Raw genomic sequence first — 24,329 nt, forward strand, 5'->3', positions numbered from 1 at the left:
GGAGAAGATGATGAAATCTTACCTTTACTTTTTGGACAGCTATGGGAATAATGAAACTCATCGCAATGGCGATGCACCTGTTCCTACAAGCTCTAACAAACCATTGTCGTTGCAGCGTAAAATTTACGATAAAGCTGCTAAAAGCACTCAAAATTCCATGGTATTGGATCCATTACAGAAGAAGTTAGGACTGAGAGAACGATTCAACAACACAGATGTATATGATCTTCATCAGCTGGGTGGCTCATTCATCACCACATTACCCAAGACAGACGTGCACAAGGAGGTGGACGAATCAAAAAATCCAGGTGTTTTGGGCTTGTTGAACGAGTTCTATAAGGACTACCAAATATCGCAGTGAGTCAAATATTCAAGGAATTGGATCGATTAAGAAGGATGCTTTTGTTATACAACATATGCGTGCGATCACTTCTTGCCCTTACGCAGTTTCTTCTCTCTTTCGTATTCATTCTTCTCTGCACCTTCCACGGTATTGATCTGGTTCATGATTCTAGCCATCTTGGTGTGGTATGCAGCATAAGATTCCTTCTTCTCCTTGATCTGTTGTCTGGCCTCGAATCTTGTATCCTTACGCAGCTCACGAAGGGCAATCTTACGCTCTTGTTTCACCTGTGCACGCATCTTGTTTGTCTCCTGTCTTTGTCTGTTTTCGTCATATGATTTCTTTTCTGGGTTGAAGTTCTCTTCAAACTTTGGTGCATATGTGGCAATGGCAAGCTTCTTATGCTCTTGTAAGGTCAATGGTTTACGCTCGTCCACTGAGAACTTGACGATTCTGTTGAACTTGTTTGCCAGTGTAGTCAAAGGTTTGAAATCAGGGTAAGATTCCTGGAACTTTGACAATATAGCAACGAAAGGTTGTGAAATCTCCAACAATGCAGTTTTATCTTTCCATGTGTCCAATGCAAGCTCAAGCGTTGACAAGAGATGGCTAAACAGGGAAACCTTATGGACATCTCCCAACTCACGATCGACGTCAGAAATGCGAAGTTCTTTAGCATCTTGAGATAATTGTGATGGCAATGGGAATCTTGAGTCTGGTGTTGCAGTGATACTACTGTCGGTGATTTCGATTGGTGCAATTGACAATAGTGCCTTTTGAAGGAAGAATACAACTTCTGGGATGTATCTCTTTGAATATCTTTGGTATAGCAAGAACACGTGAGCTATAAAGGCTCCACCAACAAGTAAGTTGAGTGATTTATACTTCAGCTGTTCCAATGCTTCACCCATGACTATTGACGTTGGAGTGACGACCAAGTGGTAATGATCTGAAGTTGAGTATATGAGACCAACAACTGTGAAGAAGGACAAATCTGAAATCATTGGGAAGACATCTTCACCGCTCAGTGATTCCAAAATACGCTCATGAATCTCTTCAATCTTATCACGCAAGGCTTCTGTGAGCTCTTTGTTGTATTTCTCCGAAAGCGTCTTAACCAAGGCGATGAGTTGTTCCTGGACTTGAGAAAAGTTTTCAGCTTCGGTCAAATTGGACTCTGACAGGTAGAGAACGTGCTGGAATAGAATCACTGTAAAAAGAGCGATCTTCTCTTTATTACCTTGCATAAGATGTGGTGCAAATGTCTTTATGATCTTTTTTGCCTGCTGTACAGTATCTTCAAATGGAATGTCCTCCAATATATCGAGCCATTCTTCGTGGGATTCAGGGCATGATGAGGAGGCAGTTGGTTGTGGCTCTGTATCATCGCCATCATCCTCGGATTCGATATCTTTCTGTGCTTCATCTTCAGATCCACTAACGACAAATCCTTCACCTTCATCGTCACTTCCCTGTGCCCAAAAGTCGTCATCTAAGTCATCTGGTCCTTTCTCAGCCTCGTCCATTGCCTCCATACGTCTCAGTCTTGCGTTCTCCAGCTCCCTCATTCTTTCAGCCCTTTCCCTCTTGATCTCTTCGTCTGTCTTGGTTCTATCGGATGGAACCGCACGTCTATCCATCGCCAATTCTTTGACTGTCATTTCATAACTCTTTGGTTCGTCGCCTGTGTAGACCTCTTTAACAGGTTTTTGCTTTGGGATTTGTCTCAAGTCACTCATAACATCTTCAAATTCCTCATCCAAGTCCATGATCTTCTCCTGTGCCTTTTCTTGGACGATTTGACGTTGTTGTTTGTAGAACTTAGACTTGGCAATGACCTCTTTCATAACCTCAGCCTTAGTCTTCTTCCTCTGTGGGAGTTGCTGATCAACCTCCTCGGTAGAAATATCATCCAATGAACGTTTCTTCGGTTTGAGGAAGTCGTCTTCATCAGAACCTTGCAGGTCGTCATCGGCTTCGAAATCGTCGTTCAACGCCAATGATTTACCATAATGGGTCAAACCATTCGAATCATAATCATCGAACCCGTCAGCTTCATCGTCCAAGCTGAACAATGACGTCTTAGACTGCATTTGCTTCTCCCTTGTGAAACGCTCGAGCATCTTCTGCTCTGGTGTCAACGAGGAATCAGACTCACCAAAACGTCTATCTCTGAGCATACCGGACTTGTTCTTCGAGGCCTTCTTTGACTGGTACGCAGCCATTCTCTGCTCTTCACCAATCTGCTTCGAGATACCAGGTTTACCTTGCCCACCTCTCATCTTCGAAGTGTCGTACTCCTTCTTCTTTCTATTCACCTTGATTTCGAACGGGTTGAACTGTTCTCTAATCTTCGAGATCACCTCCTGCTTATCATCCCTACGGGTATCTGACGGAGCCTTTTTCGTACCTTTTTTCTTCTTGACATTCGTCTGGCCCGTGAGCCCAGACTCCTTCAATGCAGCCTTCAACTGCTTCAACTGTGAGCCGGCCATTGTTATTCTCAGCTCTCTATTCCTGTGTGCTTTGAATTATGTCCTCATCGCTCTGAGCCGTGAAATTTTTTTTTGTATGCTCTTCGCTCTGCGCCTGGGAAATTCTAAAAACACACTCGCCACACTGTGTTACCGGATTCGTCACACACCCGCGATATGCCCCGAATATGGTAATCAGTGTGGCTAGTGACAAACAAGACCGCGAATATTGCCACATTGAAACAACACCCGGACACCACTACAGAAGGTAGCCAGGCCAGGTTGGCCATGCTCAGCGGCCATGTTCACCGGCCAGGTTCCAGTGGCCAAAACCAAACATCAACACCAAAATACACACAACGGTAAACAGAGCAGCTCGCCAATTACACTGGAATAGCACGGTAAACCACGCTGAAAAAATGTCAAGAGACGCCCAAATCAAAGCAGAGAAGGATTACACGGAGATCCTGGACGAGCAATTCCCTCAGATCGAGATCTTAGCGGAGGTGAGTGGTGATACGCATAGAAAGAGAGACGGTGTGTGGCAAAGCACACATCAACATTGCGATAGCATACTAACGTTGCCAATTAGACGGATTACACCAGTGCTCTTGAGAAGTATCTCTTGCTGGAGAAGCAGACACGTCAGGCGTCTGACCTGGCGTCGTCGAAGAGAGTGTTGTGTAAGATTGTTGATCTTTTAGCCTCGAAGAAGCAGTGGAAGTTGCTGAATGAACAGCTGGTGCTGTTGTCGAAGAAGCATGGCCAGCTAAAGCTATCCGTGCAGGCTTTTGTCCAGCAGGCGATGACATACTTGGATGCTACTGGCGATCTGGAGAGTAAGGTGGCGTTGATTGAGACGATTAGAACCATTACGGAGTCCAAGATCTTTGTTGAAGTGGAGAGAGCCAAGGTCACCAGAGAGCTCTCACACATTAGAAGAAGCGAAGGCAAAATCGACGAAGCCACTGACTTGCTTGTTGAGCTACAAGTTGAAACGTACGGTTCCATGCCGTTGAGAGAGAAGATGGAGTTCATCCTTGAACAGATGGAGCTGTGTATCCTCAGAGGTGACTTTACACAGGCCACGATTCTGTCTAGAAAGATCCTTATAAAGACACTACAACAGGCTGAGTACCAGGATATCAAGCTTCAGTACTATGAGCTCTTGATCAAGATTGGCTTGCACAACCATGAATACTTGAACATCACCAGATACTATCTCTCCATCTATGAGATTGAGTCTATCAAAGCAGACGAGACTAAGTGGAAGCCAGTGTTGACTAACATCGTGTATTTCATTGTGCTTTCTCCCTATGATAACATGCAGAACGATCTTATCAACAGAATCCAAACTGACACCAATTTGAAGAAACTGGAATTGCAACACAGACTGGTCCAATCGTTCATCACCCAGGAATTGATGAGATGGCCAATCATCAAGGAGATGTACCACTCTGAGCTGGAGTTGTCTGACGTCTTCAACCCAAAGTTTGAGACAAGTACTAAGCATTGGGAGGATCTACGCAACAGAGTCATCGAGCACAACTTGAGGGTGATCTCCACTTACTACACCAGAATCACACTCGCACGCTTGAACGAGCTCCTGGATTTGAAAGAGTCAGAGACTGAGCAGTTCATCAGTTTGTTGGTGAACCAAGGCACGATCTACGGTAAGATCAACAGACCGGCAAAGCTTGTTGAATTTGCCAAACCAAAGGACTCCAATGAGCTGTTGAACGAATGGTCCAACAACGTTGACTCATTACTGGGTCACATTGAAACCATTGGCCATCTAATCACCAAAGAAGAGATGATGGCTGGCATCAAGAGAAGATCCTAAAGCGAACAAGTCATCTCTTGTTATCTTCACGCCTTTTTTTAGCACTCTCCACCAATTCATCCCATCTCTCTGATAGCTTTCTCCTTGTACATTCGAGCTTGTAGTTCTCCCTCGTCAGTGCTTCGATCTTTGCTTCGTATCCCTGTTTCTTTACCTGCTCCTGCTCGTGGAGATCCCTCTTGAGCTGAGATAGATAGCTCTTCAAGTTTATCCTCACGCGCTTATGGAACGATTCGTAGAGCTGTAGATTCTCACTGCTCACGCTCAGCAGCTGTTTCAAGGTTGCATTCTCAAGCTCGAGCTCCTCAATGGTCTTCCCGGTGTGCTTAACGTCCAAGGGCTTAGCGTCGTCCAGTGCCACCATTGGAGGCTTCAGCAGGCTCATCACCTGTATTTGGAACCTGCTCACAGGGTCCATCTCGTCCTCCTTGCCCAACTGAATGCTCATCATCCCCCTGGCGGTCGCCAGTGACCCCACGATGCTGTCCTTTGGCTCCCTCTCCCTCTCCCTCACAGACGTCGATGTTGATGTTGATGTTGACGCCGACGCGGACGGCGTAGGCCGGCTCAAGGGCACATTCTCCATGCTCTGAAGCTCCCGGCTCCGCCTGGCACACTGCTCAGCCAGCAGCCCCAGTGCCTCCTTCACCTCCCTGTTCTCCGTCTGGCCAATGTGCTCCTTGAAGGACTCCGCAGCCTTCAAGTACAGCGCACTGGCATCTTTGTACTGGCCCTTGGTGACGAGCGCATCCGCCTTATCAACGATATCATAGATCTAACCCGTTAGCTTCCTTCACACGGTGCTCTGGTACTGGGATATACTCACTTCCGCCAGCATTTCTGTGTGTAGAGGAGTCGCTGGTGCTGTGTGCGTGTGTAGGCTGCTCTGTCTGGCTGTTGTTTGCTCTGTCTGGCTGCTCTGCCTGGCTCTTCCGCCTGGCTGTTGTTTGCTCCGTCTAGCTCCTCCGCCTGGCTGCTGTTTGCTCTGTCTGGCTCCTCCGCCTGGCAATCTGCCCTGTCCGCCTGTCTGTGCTTTGTGTCACTGGACTAGGCAGCCCGCACGCTGCGAAAAGTGCAAAACACATCATCATCACACCATCTTCAGCGGACAGAGAAGGCTCGCCAATTGTATGGGCTAATGGAACAGGAACACATCTTTGCACACTCGGAGGACTTCTGGGACTACGTACAGAGCTCGCTGAGATGCGAGTCCCCCGGCGAGCTCTCCACCGTCAACAAGGCGCTGGTGAAGTACCTCAAGCTGGTAGGGGATCACATACTGGTGTTCGTGAACGACGACCAGGACCTGTACCGGTGTGGGCTTTCGCTGGTGTGTTCTGAGTTCTATGAGAGTAACAAGCAGTTCTGCGTGTCCAAGCAGCTGAGTCTGCTGAGCATTGACGGACTGGACCAGAACATCCGGCTGTTCTCGAGTTATGTGCTGCTGTTGGATTGTAAGAACGACTCTTCTCAGCTACAGGTGATGTACGACTACCACGCGTTCTCGGTGCTGTACAGGAGTCTACGCCAGCTGTTTGAGACGTTTGCCCTGCTGGATGACGATAGGGACATGGGCTCGTTGGGGATACTGAGGAAGACGTGTACAGTACAGCTGGACATAATGTTTCAGATGTGCAAGTACATGAGCATTTCCTACGAAGAGTTGCAGTTGATAGATACGTTCTTCATCAACTACATCTTTGAGTCACTGGTGGTTGCGGACGTCGATGACGTGTTCAATGCTGCCAAGTTCAAGCTCATATTGGCGATGAATGAGCAGTTCATGATTGCAGCACGCCAGCATCATCATCATCTGGAGAACAAGGTGCTCTCGGTAGTGGCAACGCACACGACATTCAGAAACTTCAGTGAGTGTCTGCTCATGTTCTTCAACAGAGAGGAGGACCGTTGTCTTCAGATAATGATCTCAAAGATCATCTATCTGATCTTCACTTCGAAGAAAACCGCAGATGTGTTCTACCATAACGATCTGAACGTTATGGTTGATGTTCTCATCAGAGAGCTGACCAATCTAAGCGAAGAGGACGACTCGATTCGACACACGTTCCTGAGGGTTCTGTACCCCTTGCTGCAACGGAAGCAGTTTGAAGCTTCGCATTATAAGAAGGCCGAGTTGGTATCGTTGTTGACCTACCTATCAGGTATAGGTCAAACCTTCTGGGTTCCATCCGATACAACAAAGAGATTAGCATCGAGATGTCTGAAGCTCAGCTGGTTACAGCCACAGAGTGAAACCACTGACGACGTTGAGTCGATCAAGAGCGACCATTCCTCCATCATCAACGATAGAATCGACACCGCAGTGTCGTCAACTGTCTCTCTGCCTTCCACAACAAAGAATGGGCACATCATAGCTCCACCACAACTACCACATCAACATCATAGAAACTCAGATACGTCTCTTGCATCAATGTCGAAGAAGATCACGCCACCCCCACCAGTTCCCAGACATAGAAACCATTCAGATACGTCATTGCCTTATAGAAGACAGGCACCTCCTCCACCACCACCTTCTAGAAAGAAAAAATAAATCAACTGCATCTTTGAAATAGCATCATCGGCATTCTGTTCAATTACATATATACATTCATATCTGTACGTCTTCATCCTCATCGTCATCCAAATAGCTCACCAACTCTGCCTTTCTGTACTCATCGATGACACCTTGAACGGTTTCCCTGGAATCACGGAACTCATCCATTCCGTCTTGGAACAGTTTCCCGTCCTGGTAACCACCTATGAAGGCATTTCTTCTCATGATCTTATCGTATTGTTGACAAGTCTTATCCAATAGAGTGACTATGGATGAATTATTAGAGAGCATAAGTCCACTAACGTAGTCGGAGTTTGGAGTCTGAAGATGTGGTGATTTCTTCCCTTGAGCAATGTGTACGCTCGACGAGGACCACGGAACAAACTTGGCACGTTGTTGTGCCTTGATAATCGATTTCTGGATATCGGTTTGGTCGTAATCACCTTGTAAGATGTCGAATATGGAAATGTACGAGTCGTGCTTGTCATCGTTGTCAATCATTCGAATTTTCCGATCCAATAGCTCCAAAACAACGTCGTAAGCACTCGATTTACGTATCATTCTCGCATCATGTACAAAGTCAGACGTGTAAGGTGTATAACTCGGTACTAAGAAGTGCAAATCTGGAGTAGGCACCAGCGTCGAGACAATCCGCGTCATTGAGTTATACATATAGCCTGGATATCTCACCGTGTTGGTCGTAGCAGACATTATAGTGGAGATTAACTGGTTCATTTGGAAAATTGTAGGGCTCGAGCTTTGGAATGTTCTTGTTGCATTCTTCAACAACGCGCTGTTCTCGATGACGACGTTGGTATCTGCATTCTCAATCAGCCTCTTCAGTGTTAAGACCGTGTTATACGGTTGAACAACGACGTCACTTGATTGTCCACTCTCTGGAAAGATAGAATACGTCATAACCAGCTTCTTGTTGTATCTATCACTCAGCAGTTCCAGCAGGTAAGAACCAACACCTGAACCTGTTCCTCCGGCAACACTGTGTAAGAGCTGAAACGCTTCAAGGTTATCACACGAGTCCAACTCCCTATCGATGGTCTCCAGGAAGTACTCCTTCTCCGTGTCAGCGTAGTCATAACCCTTGGACCAGATATTCCCTGCGCCCAACCCGCTAGAGCTCTGGTGGATGTTCCGGTGATTGAAGAGATTAGACGTTGTACTTCTGATATCATTGATAACACCAGGCTCCAGATCAACCAGCAGTGCTCTGGGAGTGAATCTCTTATCATCGTTGCTCTGAAAGAACACATTTGTCTCATCCGTACGCTTGTCATCCGTCGTTGTAAGCCCGTCAGCTCCAATAGCATGCTCACGACACAGTTGAGACCAAAACTGCTGGCCAACTTGATTACCGCACTGTCCCACTTGCAAGGTGATGATTTGTCTGAAACTTCGTTAGTACAGGGCATTCCCTTTGCATAGGCCATTGGCACTTACGGCATAGTCCTTTTTTCCGTTATAAAACGCGTCAAATGTGTCCAACTCGTCTGTGCTGGTTGATGTTGTTGACGCTTTTAGTGAGAATTCACGTAAATGTAAACAATGGTGTCCGGGTGTTGATACCTATATATCGGTTTTCTCTCGTTGATGAGTACATCTCCATCATCAACAACTGCTACAATTTCTTTACAAAGATGGAGTAGTCTCACATATTTTCGGTTTACATTAAAGTCATCTAACAAACAGACTGTGTTTATTTATCTTTCCTTGTTTTGTTTGGACGTCTGGGTGTCTGTGTCTTCAGTTCAAACGAATCTTCAAGCCAGAAGATGTAGCACCAATGGTTGAAATTCCAACAATCTTGTCGAGTTTGCCCTTCTCAGAAGAATGGTATTTGGCACCGGTGAAAGGATCAGACACATGTGGAGTTCCCTTGTAAATAGGGGTGTAGGTAGCAGCACAAATGTCAAACTCGGCGTCCTGGTCAAAGTCGATCTCGATGGCATCACGTCCAATGGTATCAGATTTGGCCTTGATTTTCTGTGCTTGTTCAGCACGAGGACCACTTGTTACAATCTTCAGGAACTCAGATGCGAAATAAGACGCCGAGGCAAAGTTCTTGTGTTTGAAGGATTGACTCATAGCAACCTGAAGGGCATTGACACGGTGATTTGGAATCAAGCCGGCTCTGGAGAAGTATGCAGCCAATTCCAAGTTACGCTGGATATCTTCAGGTGCCAAAGAACGACGCTCAAGCTCAATGGATAACCCAAGGATGTATTCACGAGCAAGAGAAAGAGCCTCCTTCGCCTTGTCCTCGTCATCAACATTATCCACAGCGAGTACTGCAACTGTGTATATCACATGTCTAAACGACTCAATAGCAGCTTCCAAATTGTTAGCTTTGAAGTTCTTGAAACCTTCATTGATTGTTTTTGTAATTTCATCAATTCCAGGGATGAATGGCAAAACTTTGTTCAACTCCTCCTCCTCAGAGTCAGAACGGATGAATACATTCACAGGTGGATAACCTTCTGATCCAGGAAGGACGAGCTTAGAAGCACCGTACACCTGCAAGAAACGTGAACGCAGTGGCTCGAAGTTAACTGCACCAATTTGTCTATTGAGCACTTGAGCAGCAGTGTCAAAAGATCCAGCTGCAACGTGAACAGCAGCAAGTTTGGAGTTACGGTACCAGTGGCCAACTTCACCAGTGAGAACAGTGCCTTCAGCAACCTCGAGTTCTTCTTCGTTATCAACGTCAACTTCGAGGTCTTCATCATCAAGGTCCCAACCACCGTCTTCTTGAGCAAAATCTTCGTCGTCAAACATTGGTTCTTCAAAGGCTGAAACACCGCTCTTTGGAGATGTAACTGTCTCCTCATCTGGTGTTTCTTCGACAATTTCCATATCTTCCAGTTGGCCAGCGATGGCCTTTTCGAAGTATGATGGTTCAGCAGCCTTCAATGGCCAATTGGAGACACCACTGGTGGTGACAGGCTGTGGTCTAACCACAGGTTTGCTTTGGGGCAAATCAATATCATCAGCACTGACACCAGCTTGTTCCAAGATGGATTCAGCGAGTTTGTGGTGACCATTGGTTTTTGCAACAGCATAAGCCAAAGAATAATTACCGGCTTGTGCAAACAATTCGGCTCTCTTCAGGGTGTCGTTGTTGTAAATTGTGTTCTGGATAAAAGAACCAATGTGACCACGTTGTTCAGCAATGATCTGCATCTTACCTAGCTTGTTGAAGTCACCAGAAATCAAGTACAAGAAGGACAACTTGTCAAAGTGTTGTTGTGTTTGGTAAACCAACTCAACAACAGCTGTGTTACCTTGCTTTAAAGCTTCTTTACCCAACTTCTCCCAGATTTGAGCATTGTTCAAGGTCTTAGCCTCCTCTAAGGCAATCTCGATGTTGCCGCATTCAATAGCCAAGTCGAATTTGGTCTGTGGATCCTGAACAAATTGAAGAGCAACTTCTGGATAACCAGACTTTTGCAAATAAGCAATAATGTTCTGACCAACAAGTTTGGAAGTCTTGATGAGACGCAAGACCTCGTAAAAGTTTTTGTTAACCAATGCCTTCTTGAAACGGTATTCAGTACTATCAATCTTAACGATCTCAACTTCACCCTTTCTGTTTAAAGTATAGACATCTCTTCCAGAAACCTTGGTAATATACAATGTATCTTCAAGTGTCTTGATGATACCATTATCACCGTTCAACAATGTGTACTTGATGTGGTTCAAAGTGGAGTAGAACAAAACACCGGTTTCTTCCCAAGCAGCACTCTTGATACGAATAGTCTCGTGCATAGAAGTAATAACCTCCAATTTCTTGTTGACAATGGTGATAGTGTGCTTACTCAAGAGTGCCAAATATTGACCGTCAAGAGACCAAGAAACGTACTTCACGTTGTTGACCTGGACTTCTGCCAACACCTTTCTCTGCTGGGCATCATAGTGAACCACAGAGTTGGCCTTCAACAAGAGAACGGTACCCGGACCAGCAGACACAACATCCTTAACGCTTCCAGGCAATTTGATGGATTTGGTTGTCGTGTTATCCAAATCCTTGACTTCCAAAGTTTGAGAAGATGACGTGTATACAACAAATCTGTTACGAGCAATAAAAGTGGCAAAGTTACCATCACCAAGTTTGTAATCCGTTGGCTCGATGGCACCAGTGACATCCTTTGGCAATGCAATTAAAGCATACTGATCGCCTGTTGTAACCAAGATGGAGCGCGAGCTTGGATTGTATGAAAGGCTTCTCAAGTTGGTCCAAGCATTTCCAATTTTCTTCAAGGAGAGCATTGGTAAAGAAGATACCTGTCTTTGGTAGTCGAAAACTTGAACCTGTTTCTCGTTGTTGATGTAGTAAAGTTGGTCTTGGAAAAGTGTCTGAGCTGGTCTTTCACGATCCAGTTTGAACACCATGACACCAGAGTCGTGACATGCAGCAAACAAGTTGATATGTGGGTGGGAACAAACCATCCAGAATCTATCATTGTCTCTCTTAAACTGTTTAACAGGGGTACGTTTGTTCAAATCCCAGACTCTGATGGTCTTATCCTCACCAACGGAAATGATGAGGTCTTGGGTTGGGTGAAACAAACAACTCAAAACATTATGGGTGTGACCTCTACATGTGTCGACTTCCCATGCTCTGCTGTCGCTCATTCTCCAGAGTTTCACCTGTCTGTCGTCCGAACCCGAGACAATCAATGGCAAACGTGGGTGGAAAGAAGCCCAGTTAACACCTCTGTCATGGCCTTCAAGGATATACTTAACAATAGCATCGGTGTTACCAAAGATGTCCTGTTGTGGGATCTGCTGACGGTTAAACTGGTCCTCGTACATGTTACCCTGTTGAGGAGCGGAATGCTTCTGTCTCAAGCCAGAGATGTCCCAGACTCTGACTGTTTGATCCAACGACGCAGAGACAATCAAGTCCTCAGAAGGATGGAATTGGGCACACATGACATAGTGGTTATGGCCTGTCAAGCAGGCAATTTCTTGACGGTTTTGCCAGTTCCAGATTCTCACAGTTTGGTCATCAGATGCGGAGATGATCCACGGTAAATCGTGATGGAAGAACACGGTTCTAACGTAGTCCAAGTGACCAGACAACGTGAACAAGCACTTGCGGGTGTCTAATGACCAGACTTTGATGGAGTAGTCATCTCCACCAGACACGAAAAGGGGTTGCGTTGGGTGGAAATCAACACAACGAACAGAACCCTCATGGCCTTCAAAACGGTCAATCAAAGTGCCCATTCTATAGTCCCAGAGTTGGATGGTCGAGGAGTATAGGGAAACAAGAATCCAAGGTCTAGAGTCGATGTTAGCACTTGTATCGAAACAGAGGCAACCAGCCCATGCCAAAAAACATACCTCGTTGGGTGGAAGGCAATACCCTTCGCACGCGACGACTTGGATTCGAACTAGATGGAAAACCAGTTAGTACTTCGATCAATCAGAGGCACAGGGTAAACACCGAGCCTCCATTCACCACGTCGAGGGTCAATTGAACGGTCAAGCGCTCAGATGAACTGACACCAAAACAACAGTAACAACAGGGCATTACTACCCACACAGTGCCAGTTCCTACGCACAACAATCCAGCGTACAGCCGAGCAAATGAGACCTCCACACAGCGCTTAGAATGGACTCACCTTTGTTAGCATCTTCATCGTGTCGTAAGCGTTTAACAGCTGAAGCGCCGAGTTCTTGATGCTTTTGGTGTGTGTGTTTTGATTGTAAATTGTGTTGTGCTGGCAAAGGATCGCAAAATGTCTCGAACGTCAGGAAAAAAAGGGCGCGATCCAGAGATGGCCGTATTGGGAAATATTCGCGGAGATGGCTTTTCGAGGGGGGTTAGGCCGGGTAACTGTAGATGGCGTAATGGGCTTGGTATTGGTATTATACTACAAATGACGGTACATCATTTTTGATACTGAGTGGTCGTTATGATTCGTTTGATGAGGTTTATGGTTTTGAGTGTCCCTTGTTGAGAGTTTTACTATGTGTCTCTCTACACGATCCACCATGAGAGTGCGAGTAACAGAGTGCCTACGGACCCTGTAAGAGACACAGCGTTGTTGGAGGACGATGACGAGCCTCCTGCGAATTGGACAAATCCCGTGGCTGCTGTTGTGGAGTCCGTGGTTTCAGTGGCTGCCACCGTTGTAGTAGACTCCTGCTGTTCTCCTGTTGACGTTGTCGAGCCTGAGGAAGCGGAGCGGGAAGAAGAAGACGACGAATGAGAGGAGGACGAGTGAGCGGACGAAGACGAGGAGGAGGACACTGCACACTCCTGGGAGTCTAGTCCAGAACTATCATCATCACAGATCTCCGTGCTGTTATTAGTGATCATGACATACTCCTGTGTGAATTTATCGGTATTGTTGAACGTGTATGCAGAGGACCCGGTGATCAGAGTCCCAGCTGGCGGATCATAACATTCTATCGAGGCGTTCAAGAGAGTCACGTAGTAATAACCGTAATCAACTATATCCTCGGAGTTCCAATCCACAACACCACCGGCCCATTCGATGGTACCTGTGGCATCGGAGTCACCTGCAGGCCATAGGGAGAATTGTACTCTTGATGGTGTCTGTGGGTATTTATAAACTTGCTCGGTTTCGTTCCAAGTATCCTCTTTTTTCAAAGTTCTGACGAGCTCACCATCGAGATACCAATCAAGTTGATCCTCCTTCCAGTCCACCTCGTACGTATGGTAGTATTCAAACGTGTCCGTGGCGTCGATATCAACCACATTGGTGTAGTTCAGCTCACCTTGGAAGTAGAAGTTACTCTCGGCAGAGGTCAGGTTGTAACCGACAAATTCCCAATCAATCTCGTCCTGCGCATTGGAAAACAATATGAACGCACTGACAACACCATCACCACGAGAGGTCTTGAAAGTTGCACCTACTTTTCCGTACCATATGAATCTTGTTGACGAAACAACGGTACCGGACGTTTGATTCGGCATCGCAAGCAGATTAGCGCCATCGTAGTCCTCCAGATACCCTGTGTAAACCCAGTCAGTAGCGTTGGCATCACCAAAGTAATCGTCCACACTCATGATCGAACTGGCATCGTCAAAAGTTGTCTCAATATTCTGGCACACTGGCATAGCAGCACATGCATAGATATCGTAGGAGAAAGCCGGATGACATCCACCAAGACAGTATAGTGGACCGCTACCGCATTCACCATACTGGTTACAACATGGAGCGTCCTCGGGACAGGACTGTGTAGAATTACACGTCTCGGCGGCACTCACAGTTGAGGCTAATAGACCGAGAAACAGCAGTGTACAAGGGATCATCTTTATGTCTCGTACTACCACAGAGAACAACGACACAGCGTAGAGAAAAGGTGATCGATGGCGGATCTTTTATAACCAGTTGCAAAAGTCAATCAAGCCAGGTTTTAAAGGTTGAATAAGCAGCTGGAAAGTTGAAATCTAACATCCGTCTAAAATTCGCACAGGGCAAACCGCATCGTGGATTTGTTTTCATTTGCAGTTTTAGGAAATTTTGAAAGGTTCGGGATCGCAAAGTTTATTTTTAGCTTAAGCTTTGAAACTTCACGCGGCTCGGTGATTCATTTGCAGGACGCAGTGTTGGGGTTGGGGTAATTTTACACGACAATGTATGTGTTCAGCTAATTATGTAAAAGTGCTTCCCACCACTTGCTCTTCTTCATGGGGAACAATGCAATCTCGTTAATGGTAGCGCCTCTCTGGCCTTGCTCGTCGATGGCATCTTCAACTTCAACAACGATGTACTTGACGGGTTTGTCGTTGATGATTTCGAAGGACGTTTCGTTGTTTGGTAATAACCTCACTTCTGCCCAATGCTCTGGGTTATAGGGCTCACTGATAGCAACTTCAAGTCTATCAACCAATTTGAAGAAGTCCTGGTGTCCGACCGTCGCGAGCATGTCTTCATATCTTGTTGTGAGGTCATACGATGCGTATATTGATAGGTACTTTGGCGGTCTATGTCCCCAAATCATAAGTCCACTCTGCACTATTTGCGGTTTACCCAAATCTATCAACAATCTAGCTGGCTCCCTGTTGATTGGTTGCCAGTACGTGTAGTTATTACCGTCAATAGCGGATAGCGGTACTTCAGCTGGTGAGCCACATGTCAAATTGGCAATTTGTTGGCATTCAGTGCACGACCCAGGTATGTTCAACGGAGGATTGTATATCGGTACAGTAAGCGTTGAGTGGGGTCTCAACGTATAGTTCCCCGAGCGTTCGTTTCTCTCGTTGACCTCCACCGTGATGGGTGAAAGACCACGACGGTGCTTGATAGTAGCAGTAAAATCTGTCAACGTTACATCCAACACTTGGCCCATGTACTTGAATCCATTTAAAACGACACCACCTGGTAATGCAAGAGGCCTCACAGGGTCGAACGCCAAATATCTCTCAATTTGGTTCGAAGCAGGGTCAACACGCGCACTATATTTGAGCCCTAGAATGCCGTGTACAATGGCCTGTAAAAAGCCACCATGTGCTGTAAGGAATGGGAATGCAGGATGAGTACCACCGTTAGTCAAGACGTTATCATCGGCTTGTTCGCTGAATTGGGCAAATGGAAGTCTGACGTATGGTAAGACAGATTTCTGAAGGTAACTCTGGGAGGAGCATCCATAACTTATCAACCTTCTAGAAGCCATAGAAAATACTGGGAAAGTCATGGCAGGTCCCATATCAACTTGTTTCAAAGAGTAGTATAGCATGTTATCTATGGATTCCTGTCTATGAGATTCCACCTTGTAATTCAACGGCACAGTCAACATAACAACGTCAGCCTGCTTGATACGAACTGAAGAATTCATGCCAGAGTACTCCAAAACTATACCTGATTCTGATTTCGGAATGTATATGTGTGCATGAACCTTTTCCCATCTGGGATTCTTTTCAACTCCAAGGTGATCCGCAACTGTTATCGTCAAGTTTAAGAGTCTATCAATGCCTGCATTTGTGAAGGCACCATTATCTATATGGTTGGCGTACTCATCAGGATCTGTCAAGTTACTCGTTGTGTATAGCCCTAGCTCAGGGTCAAACTTTGTATACTGGGTTAAGAAATCTGCAGCATCCCTTAACAATGGCCATGTAGTAAATCTCAAATATTCTTCATCTTCACCTGCCAAGTACAAGAGATATGAACTCAAGGCAATATCAACGTTTATGTGGTATTCGTAGTCGACACATGGACCAGCAGACGTACAGTTACCAAATCTCCCAGATGTCCAAGGATAGGCAGCTCCTTCATATCCGTACTGTTGAGCATTGAGTACTGCCTGCGGGTGCGTATAGTTTCGATAGTTGCTTACTGCATTGGCAACATCAGGTGCAAATGGGACGATACCTGGAATGATCCAAAGATCAGTATCCCAAAACACCATTCCGCCGTAACTGTCACTGGATAATCCAGCCGTGCCCAACGCAGATGATAATCCTCTTGAGTTCACGTTGGTGTTAGATATGAGGTGGAACAAACTTGCCTGCGCTGCCACTGTAAGCATGGAGTCTGAAGGGAAGAAAATATTGGTTTCTTCAAAATATTGCTCCCATTCTTCTTTGTGCATTTGCAAAAGTGTATCTCTGCCCAATATATGTGCGTATTCCACCGTGATCTTTGCATGTTCCAACTCTGTTCTATCAAGCTTCTCATGGAACTCCGTTGAAACAACACCAACGTATTTGTTAACCAATGCCACTTCGTGGGGGAATAATTCAACTGTACCTTCGTTAACAACTCTTGTCCTGTTCAAGACATATTTATGAGAGCCTTCGACATCCCAAGATGAAAATACCGCAGCTTTTGAAGTTGGAACGTTCTCAGGCTGTACCACCATGTATATTCCTTCGTCATCGGCACCTAGATCCTTCAACCATGATCTTTGACTTGTTTGGAAATCTAGAGAATCTCTCAAAGTCACGTTCATAGGACTGTTTATTGGTCGTATCGACATCCCCATCACTGCCAATGTTTCCACCTTCTTGTGGACAAACACTTCAATATCAATCTCCAATTTGTTCAACCAAGTCAATGAAGTGTGCACCACTCCATTATGCAAAGACATGTTCTGGTTATAGCCTGTGATGTCCATCGGGTCAACGCCTTGCGGGTTGAAGACATGCTCACCAGTCTCGTCCTCGAATATCACATCCAACTGTGCCCAGTAAGGGATTGATGCCATGACGCTATCGTATCCCTGCGAATATAGCTCTGGGAAATTCGTGGCGGGAAGTGTCTCTTGTAAGGAGTAAAACCCTGCAACGAATGCTCCTGTGTACCTCTTGTTGAACAAAGGCCATCCATTAACCAATGGATCGTGTGTTTCGTTATCATTCGAGTGTAAGTTCAACTCATCGTATGTGAATCCGTGGCCCAATGTTGATAATCTCGCGCCGATGTAACCGTTTGACACATAAGGTTGCTTTGAGTACACGTTCTTGATGTACTCCAAGCTTCCAAGCACGTTCTCCTCCGAGTCATAGAACGAGTTCGACGCGTCCGCCACGAGCTCAAACATCTTCTCTGACCGGCGGCACAGTTCCCTCATCTGCTTGAACCTATGGATGTCATGTTTAATAACATGCGCAGTGTGTCGAACTTTGCACATCACCTTGTGCTCTATGCCTGCGGTCGTGCTCCAAAGGAGCGCCAAGGGCACAACCATGAAGATCGTGACGAGCATCACTATGCTCCTGAGATTGGAGTGGGACCCTCCATTGTTGATGCTTCCAGGCTCGTCCTTTCTAGCAACCGCCATCTCGTCTTTGTGTCCAAACAGATTAGCTCAGACGTATGTGGTGCAAGTGTAAACACGCAGATGAACTAATGAACAGTGATACCAATTGTGTCTTCAGCAGCCAGTGTAATACGCCCTCGATAGTGTCATCATACAGCGGCTGTAATGGCCTTGATACAGAGCGGACAGTACGGAGAACCAGTCACCAGGTAGCCACCCCATGTTACCCACCAACCAATGTAATGGAAATGAAACAACGTCACTTGCTCATCGTAGTGTGCCCCTATCGATGGAAGGGTGTCCCTATCGACGGAAAAGCTATTACATAAGCCAGACAGCCCGCCCTCTCCCCTTACCCTACCTCTTGCCCTCTGGACCAATGAAAAGCCTCCACAAAAAAAGTGGGTGCCGGTTTCGCGACTTTCCTGTTTTTTGCCCGTTTGATTTGTCGCTGTCCTTTGCGCGGTGTCGAGGGCCTCGTTCAGCGGTGGCTTTTGCGCTCGCTTTTGCGCCCGGCCAATAATTTCCCTTCCCTTTCTTCCACGCCGCCAGTGCAAAATCGCGAAAAACCGATCCCTTTTTCTCCCTCATCCACCCAACGTCGCCAAAAAGGGAGTGCGAAGGGGGAGCGAGAGGGAAACAAAAAAAATCAAAACCTCCAACATCTTTTTTCTCTCTTTTCTTCCCATTCGATTCTTAACTGAATTTTATCAAGAAAGGAATTCAATTTTAACAATGCTTTCCCGCTCTGCTATTAGAACAGCTGCAAGATCTGTTGTTGCTACCAACGCTGCTCGTGCTCTCAACCGTGTGGTGAGTATATCCGTGTCTTTAATTGTATGGGGGTGTTGAGGATTTCGACGTCCAAGGGGTCGAGGGAAGTTTGGGGTGTACACAATTCAACAACAACAGAAAAACAAACCTTTCGGCAGGGCGGCTCATGATTGAGCTCATGGTAACCTAACCGCCACGGTTGCAATCAATTGGCACGCCAGTGGAATCACAATGGATTGTTGTTGAGCCCAGCGGTTGGGGGTTAGCCGCCCAGATTGTTTTTGTGTGTTTTTCTCCGTCTCGATCGCTTGTTTTTTAGGGGTGTCAACGAGGGCGGGAGAAAATCACAGCGAAACAATGCGGTGCGTTTTCATTGGACCAGAAATCCTCTACGTAACTGAAGCAGTTATTTGAGCTTGACGTGTGGTACTAACACAATTGAATAGGCTCGTCCAGCCATGATGGTTGCCGGCCGTCGTTTCGCCTCTGCTAAGGCTCAACCAACTGAGGTTTCCTCCATCTTGGAGAGCAGAATCAGAGGTGTCTCTGAGGAGGCTAACTTGGATGAGACCGGAAGAGTCTTGTCTGTTGGGTAAGTTGAATCGTTTTCTTGTCTTCGTCTCGGTTTGTCTTGTTTTCCAGTGTCTTGTTCTGGTCAATTCAACGGTGGGGGAGAAAAACAGGTGTAGATCTAAGACCGTGGTGCCTCAATTGATTGAGCAATCACTCTTAGCTGATCATCTCCGATGTGTGAGATCTCTACAATTCACTCTCAATTGACTACAATTGAAGTGGCTTTTCTACGGAATTGCGCTCTGTTTTTGTATGAAATGTCCCTTACAATTTGTATGGTTGGATGTCGTTGTGTGTTTTTCCCGCTCCCCGGTGGCCGTTTTTTGCCCCTTTTGAGTATTTTTCAAATTTTCGTCGATCGAAGGTTTTTTTCTCGCTCGGCCAATTAAATTTCAGCACGGAAAAAGGCTGTCGGGGTGGGACATAAAAAACACGCACACAGAAAACAAGAATTGATCACAAGAATTGGAAACAGGGATCGAAGACAGAGTTGTATTTAATGACTTTATACTAACTATAGTCTACAGTGATGGTATTGCTCGTGTCTACGGTTTGAACAACTGTCAAGCTGAAGAGTTGGTTGAGTTCTCCTCCGGTGTTAAGGGTATGGCTCTTAACTTGGAGCCAGGTCAAGTTGGTATCGTCTTGTTCGGTTCCGACAGATTGGTCAAGGAGGGTTCCACCGTCAAGAGAACTGGTAAGATTGTTGATGTTCCAGTTGGTCCAGAGATGTTGGGTCGTGTTGTTGACGCTTTGGGTAACCCAATCGATGGTAAGGGTCCAATCAAGGCTGAGAAGCACTCCAGAGCTCAAGTTAAGGCTCCAGGTATTCTTCCAAGAAGATCTGTCCACGAGCCAGTTCAAACTGGTTTGAAGTCTGTCGATGCCCTTGTCCCAATTGGTAGAGGTCAAAGAGAGTTGATTATCGGTGACAGACAAACCGGTAAGACTGCCGTTGCTATTGACACCATCTTGAACCAAAAGAGATGGAACAACGGTACTGACGAGTCCAAGAAGTTGTACTGTGTCTACGTTGCTGTTGGTCAAAAGAGATCCACCGTTGCTCAATTGGTTCAAACCTTGGAGGAGCACGATGCCTTGAAGTACTCTGTTATTGTTGCTGCCACTGCTTCTGAGGCTGCTCCATTGCAATACTTGGCTCCTTTCACTGCTTCCGCTATTGGTGAGTGGTTCCGTGACAACGGTAAGCACGCTTTGATCATCTTTGATGATTTGTCCAAGCAAGCTGTTGCCTACCGTCAATTGTCTTTGTTGTTGAGACGTCCACCAGGTCGTGAGGCTTACCCAGGTGATGTTTTCTACTTGCACTCCAGATTGCTTGAGAGAGCTGCTAAGATGAACGACACCCTCGGTGGTGGTTCCTTGACCGCTTTGCCAGTCATTGAGACCCAAGGTGGTGATGTCTCTGCTTATATTCCAACCAACGTTATTTCCATTACCGATGGTCAAATCTTCTTGGAGGCTGAATTGTTCTACAAGGGTATCAGACCAGCTATCAACGTCGGTTTGTCCGTCTCCCGTGTCGGTTCCGCTGCTCAAGTTAAGGCCATGAAGCAAGTTGCTGGTTCCTTGAAGTTGTTCTTGGCCCAATACAGAGAAGTTGCTGCTTTCGCCCAATTCGGTTCTGATTTGGATGCTTCCACCAAGCAAACCTTGGCTAGAGGTGAGCGTTTGACTCAATTGTTGAAGCAAAAGCAATACCACCCATTGGCTGCTGAGGAGCAAGTCCCATTGATTTTCGCTGGTGTCAACGGTTTCTTGGATAGCATTCCATTGGAGAAGATTGAGGAGTTTGAGACTGCTTTCTTGTCCTCCTTGAAGGCCAACAACGCCGACATCTTGGATGCCATCAGAGAGAAGGGTCAATTGTCCGACGACTTGTTGGCTAAGTTGAGAACTGCTACTGAGCAATTTGCTGCTACTTTCTAAGAATGCTTTTTCCACATAAACAACAACGAAAAATCAAAAATCTTGGAGAGATCAGTAAATATTCCCATTCAACATTCATAAAGTAGAGATTTTTTATACTTTACCATTCTTGACGTTATTATGAAAGGGCCTTGTATATGGAGGTGCTAAAAATTACAATAAAACTAAAATATGTTATGAATCTTCACTTGTAGTTGATGATGTTGTTATAGCTGGTTTTCTATGGTAGTTGTTTCCCTGGCGATCGCGGAGGAACTTTTCAAGCAAAACTGTAGATTCTCATAGCATTGGCTCATAAAAGCTGGCACAGTGTACGAGCAAAATGGCCTCTCATGGTGTTTCATTCGATGATCTCTATCGTAGATCAACACAGTATCGATTGTGGTCCTACACAAGGGAACAACTTGCCCAGCAAAGGAGAGAGGTTAACGAAAAGGGATGTCGTAAAGTCGATGAACGACTAACATCAACGCCGGAGGTTAGTGCCTCGTCCATTGAGAAGGTTACGATGGACGAGGAGATTGCTCTGATATCGTTCCATGCAAGAAGCATTGCCAAGTTGGCAAAGTTCTTCAATATGCCGTCACAGGTACGGGTAAGTTGTGTTTCACCTCTTTTGCATTCTCTGCTGAAGCGTTCACTAACAGTAATTTGTCCAACTAGGCCACCGGTATTTCCTTCTTTAGGAAGTTCTACCTGGTTAACAGTGTGATGGAGTACCATCCGAAGCTCATCCTCCTGACTTGTCTCTTCCTTGCTGCCAAGTCAGAGAACTTCTTCATCAGTATCAACTCGTTCTCAAAGAGAATCCCAAAGACAACTCCAGAGTCAATCTTGGGGTTGGAGTTTGAGATCTTACAGTCTCTAAAGTTCACGCTCATGGCCCACCATCCGTTCAGACCACTGTATGGGTTCTTCTACGATATCCAGAATGTTCTGGGACCTGAGGTGTCTACAAAGGAGCTCGGCTCTGTATACGACGCTGCAAGAAACCTCATCAACGAGGCCCTCATATCTGACGCCATTTACCATTTCACTCCACCTCAGATTGCCCTGGCATGCTTCAAAACAGTTAACGAAGAGCTGACGATGAAGTATTTAAACAAGAAGTTTACCAATGTGAAGGTGGAAGACGATGTTCCAAAGTCCACTGATTACGATACGTTGGTGAGCGTCATAACAGAATGCCAACAAGTTATAAAGGACACTCCCAATCCTACTAAGGACCAAGCCGTGATGATTGATAAAAAGGTCCAATTCTGTGTTAATCCTTCTCTTGTACTCAAGAGGAAAAGAGATACAAACGAGCCGGACGACGCCAACAAGCGTCCACGTGTGGGTGCTGTGGAAGGAGGAGCCTCGACGTCTCCATAGAGTAAAATAATGAATTCAATGCAGTGTGTACGAGTCATCATTCCTATGTATTTTCTTTAGAAAGCACTCGAGGCCCTTCTTGTCAACTATATAGCCAAGGAAGTTGATATGTTCGAATTTGGAACATACTTCAAAATTGCACCTTATGGTTCAAGGCCAATGAGGATCGTCAAGAGATAAAGTGCAGGTGTTATTACACTCCAAGGTTCCTTTAAATGGATGTTATGTTGTCATTGCATGTGTCTTCAAACGTGTGCTTGTCGATAGTCTTGAATTAGATTCGCTATGGTTGTAGGCCATTTAATCGTGTGTAACATTCTGTATCCTCGTCAGTTGAATCAAGGTTATCCAATGACCAATACTTCTGGAAACACAGAGATTCAGGTTCCTTTGAATGAGAATAACCGTTGGATAGTAATAAAAGATGTAAATCTTATTGGGATTCTCATTGCTTCTTAAGTCAACATCATAAATATATTCAAGGTCAAACTGATTTGAACAATGATAATTGAAAATGATAACTTCTGTAGGTCCTGGTACTTTGTCACACCTTAGAAGATGATATGACAGACCATCTTGGGTGATTGAAAGACCCGATTGTGAGATTGTAGTTCTTCTTGACGTTGCTATAATGTAATCACCATTTGAAGCATCCATTATCATTTCTAGTGGTGAGTAAAATGAGCCAGGGGATATACTGTCCTATAGTTTGTGCTCCTTGAGGTATCCATGATGAATGTTTGGTTTGATCAGAGGCCAGATCTAATGGTCAACATCTTCAGACTCGTGCACATTTGACAGTGTGAACCTTTGAAGGGCTACTGGCTTCAAATTGGGCCGCCACTTCGCTTCAAGTAAGGCTGACTTACACCAGACAGATATAAGTCTATCATCAACCAAGGTTCTCCAATATTCCATAGGCTTTTGCTGTCCTTAATACTCAAGGGCATACTCTATAACCCCTTCCACAGTTCTGAAATGATGGTTTTACGGCACCTCTAATGAAAGGCTCTTTACAATGCGGGAACTCTTCATGGAAGCGAACCATATCACGATTCAATTGGCCAAGGGGAATATAGATCACAAGCGATCAATGCTAGTTATTTATCAAACAAGGACCACCATTTGTCATTAGATGTCCTAATTCATCCACACTGGCATCACATTGAAATACATGAAAAAGTACATTTCCTGTCAAGTATTGAAGTGAAGGGTACCTGGCATCGTGATGCAATGACTTTCCATCCAAGTTGATAGATGGTTCAGTCAACTTTTCATGGGTATTGCGATTCAATGTGGGGAATCCTGATAATGATGCAGTTGACAATATCAAGAGCTTCAGATTCAGCAGAGAACCGGTAACGGTATTCCAACACTGTCTTATTCTCAATGAAAAATGGACAACACTGGTATGTGTGAGAGGCACTCCTTATCACTGATCAATCTTGCCGTCCAAGACACCATCGCAAGGCAACACTTCTATGTGCCTGAGAAATCTAGCACATGGGACTTACCATTCTTGGTTCTCGTACAGTTTACACCAAACAGGGAAGTTGAGCTCAGCGACTCCACAATAGTCCGTCCTGTGAAGTTAGCCAATGGTTTCAAGAGCCTACACCTTCTCTTCATACAGCATAACTGGTCTGTAAGACATCTTCTCATGGGCCCTCGTGAGTTTTCAAAGCATTG

The 24,329-nt window shown here is 45.6% G+C and overlaps 9 protein-coding genes across 9 annotated transcripts; 4 read left to right on the forward strand and 5 right to left on the reverse strand.

The window, feature by feature from the left end:
- Positions 1-394: 394 nt before the first annotated feature.
- NOP14 (snoRNA-binding rRNA-processing protein NOP14) lies at positions 395-3,071 on the reverse strand. The gene has a single exon (XM_020217928.1). It carries the CDS (start codon positions 2,836-2,838, stop codon positions 427-429), a length of 2,412 nt encoding a protein of 803 aa, XP_020070820.1. The 5' UTR covers positions 2,839-3,071; the 3' UTR covers positions 395-426.
- A 116-nt stretch (positions 3,072-3,187) lies between these two features.
- RPN5 (proteasome regulatory particle lid subunit RPN5) lies at positions 3,188-4,660 on the forward strand (the record flags this gene model as incomplete). The annotated part of the gene is made up of 2 exons (XM_020213333.1): positions 3,188-3,323; positions 3,410-4,660. The coding sequence occupies exons 1-2, from the start codon at positions 3,237-3,239 to the stop codon at positions 4,658-4,660; spliced, it is 1,338 nt and encodes a 445-aa protein (XP_020070821.1). The 5' UTR covers positions 3,188-3,236.
- A 56-nt stretch (positions 4,661-4,716) lies between these two features.
- CYBJADRAFT_172558 (uncharacterized protein) lies at positions 4,717-5,498 on the reverse strand (the record flags this gene model as incomplete). The annotated part of the gene is made up of 3 exons (XM_020216360.1): positions 4,717-4,743; positions 4,815-5,435; positions 5,487-5,498. The coding sequence occupies 3 exons, from the start codon at positions 5,496-5,498 to the stop codon at positions 4,717-4,719; spliced, it is 660 nt and encodes a 219-aa protein (XP_020070822.1).
- Positions 5,499-5,522: 24 nt separating this feature from the next.
- Positions 5,523-7,239, forward strand: LDB17 (Ldb17p). The gene has a single exon (XM_020217929.1). The coding sequence runs from the start codon at positions 5,799-5,801 to the stop codon at positions 7,209-7,211; it is 1,413 nt and encodes a 470-aa protein (XP_020070823.1). The 5' UTR covers positions 5,523-5,798; the 3' UTR covers positions 7,212-7,239.
- A 29-nt stretch (positions 7,240-7,268) lies between these two features.
- Positions 7,269-8,674, reverse strand: TUB4 (gamma-tubulin; the record flags this gene model as incomplete). The annotated part of the gene is made up of 2 exons (XM_020213653.1): positions 7,269-8,616; positions 8,670-8,674. The coding sequence occupies 2 exons, from the start codon at positions 8,672-8,674 to the stop codon at positions 7,269-7,271; spliced, it is 1,353 nt and encodes a 450-aa protein (XP_020070824.1).
- A 200-nt stretch (positions 8,675-8,874) lies between these two features.
- Positions 8,875-14,607, reverse strand: COP1 (coatomer subunit alpha). Its single transcript, XM_020217113.1, has 4 exons — positions 13,262-14,607; positions 12,857-12,917; positions 12,576-12,625; positions 8,875-12,513 (listed from the first exon to the last, which is right to left on the reverse strand). The coding sequence occupies exons 1-4, from the start codon at positions 14,515-14,517 to the stop codon at positions 8,973-8,975; spliced, it is 4,908 nt and encodes a 1,635-aa protein (XP_020070825.1). The 5' UTR covers positions 14,518-14,607; the 3' UTR covers positions 8,875-8,972.
- Positions 14,608-15,170: 563 nt separating this feature from the next.
- Positions 15,171-17,759, reverse strand: ATH1 (alpha,alpha-trehalase ATH1; the record flags this gene model as incomplete). Its single annotated transcript, XM_020212217.1, has 1 exon — positions 15,171-17,759. A coding segment is annotated over one exon (2,589 nt), but the record flags the coding sequence as incomplete, so codon positions are not given.
- Positions 17,760-18,704: 945 nt separating this feature from the next.
- ATP1 (F1F0 ATP synthase subunit alpha) lies at positions 18,705-21,266 on the forward strand (the record flags this gene model as incomplete). Its single annotated transcript, XM_020216361.1, has 3 exons — positions 18,705-18,782; positions 19,190-19,335; positions 19,844-21,266. 3 exons carry the CDS (start codon positions 18,705-18,707, stop codon positions 21,264-21,266), a joined length of 1,647 nt encoding a protein of 548 aa, XP_020070827.1.
- A 322-nt stretch (positions 21,267-21,588) lies between these two features.
- CCL1 (TFIIH complex kinase subunit CCL1) lies at positions 21,589-22,640 on the forward strand (the record flags this gene model as incomplete). Its single annotated transcript, XM_020216362.1, has 2 exons — positions 21,589-21,861; positions 21,930-22,640. The coding sequence occupies 2 exons, from the start codon at positions 21,589-21,591 to the stop codon at positions 22,638-22,640; spliced, it is 984 nt and encodes a 327-aa protein (XP_020070828.1).
- Between the last annotated feature and the right edge of the window lie 1,689 nt (positions 22,641-24,329).

The sequence above is a fragment of the Cyberlindnera jadinii genome (assembly GCF_001661405.1).
Source record: "Cyberlindnera jadinii NRRL Y-1542 unplaced genomic scaffold CYBJAscaffold_5, whole genome shotgun sequence".
NCBI classification, from domain to species: Eukaryota; Fungi; Ascomycota; class Saccharomycetes; order Phaffomycetales; family Wickerhamomycetaceae; genus Williopsis; species Williopsis jadinii.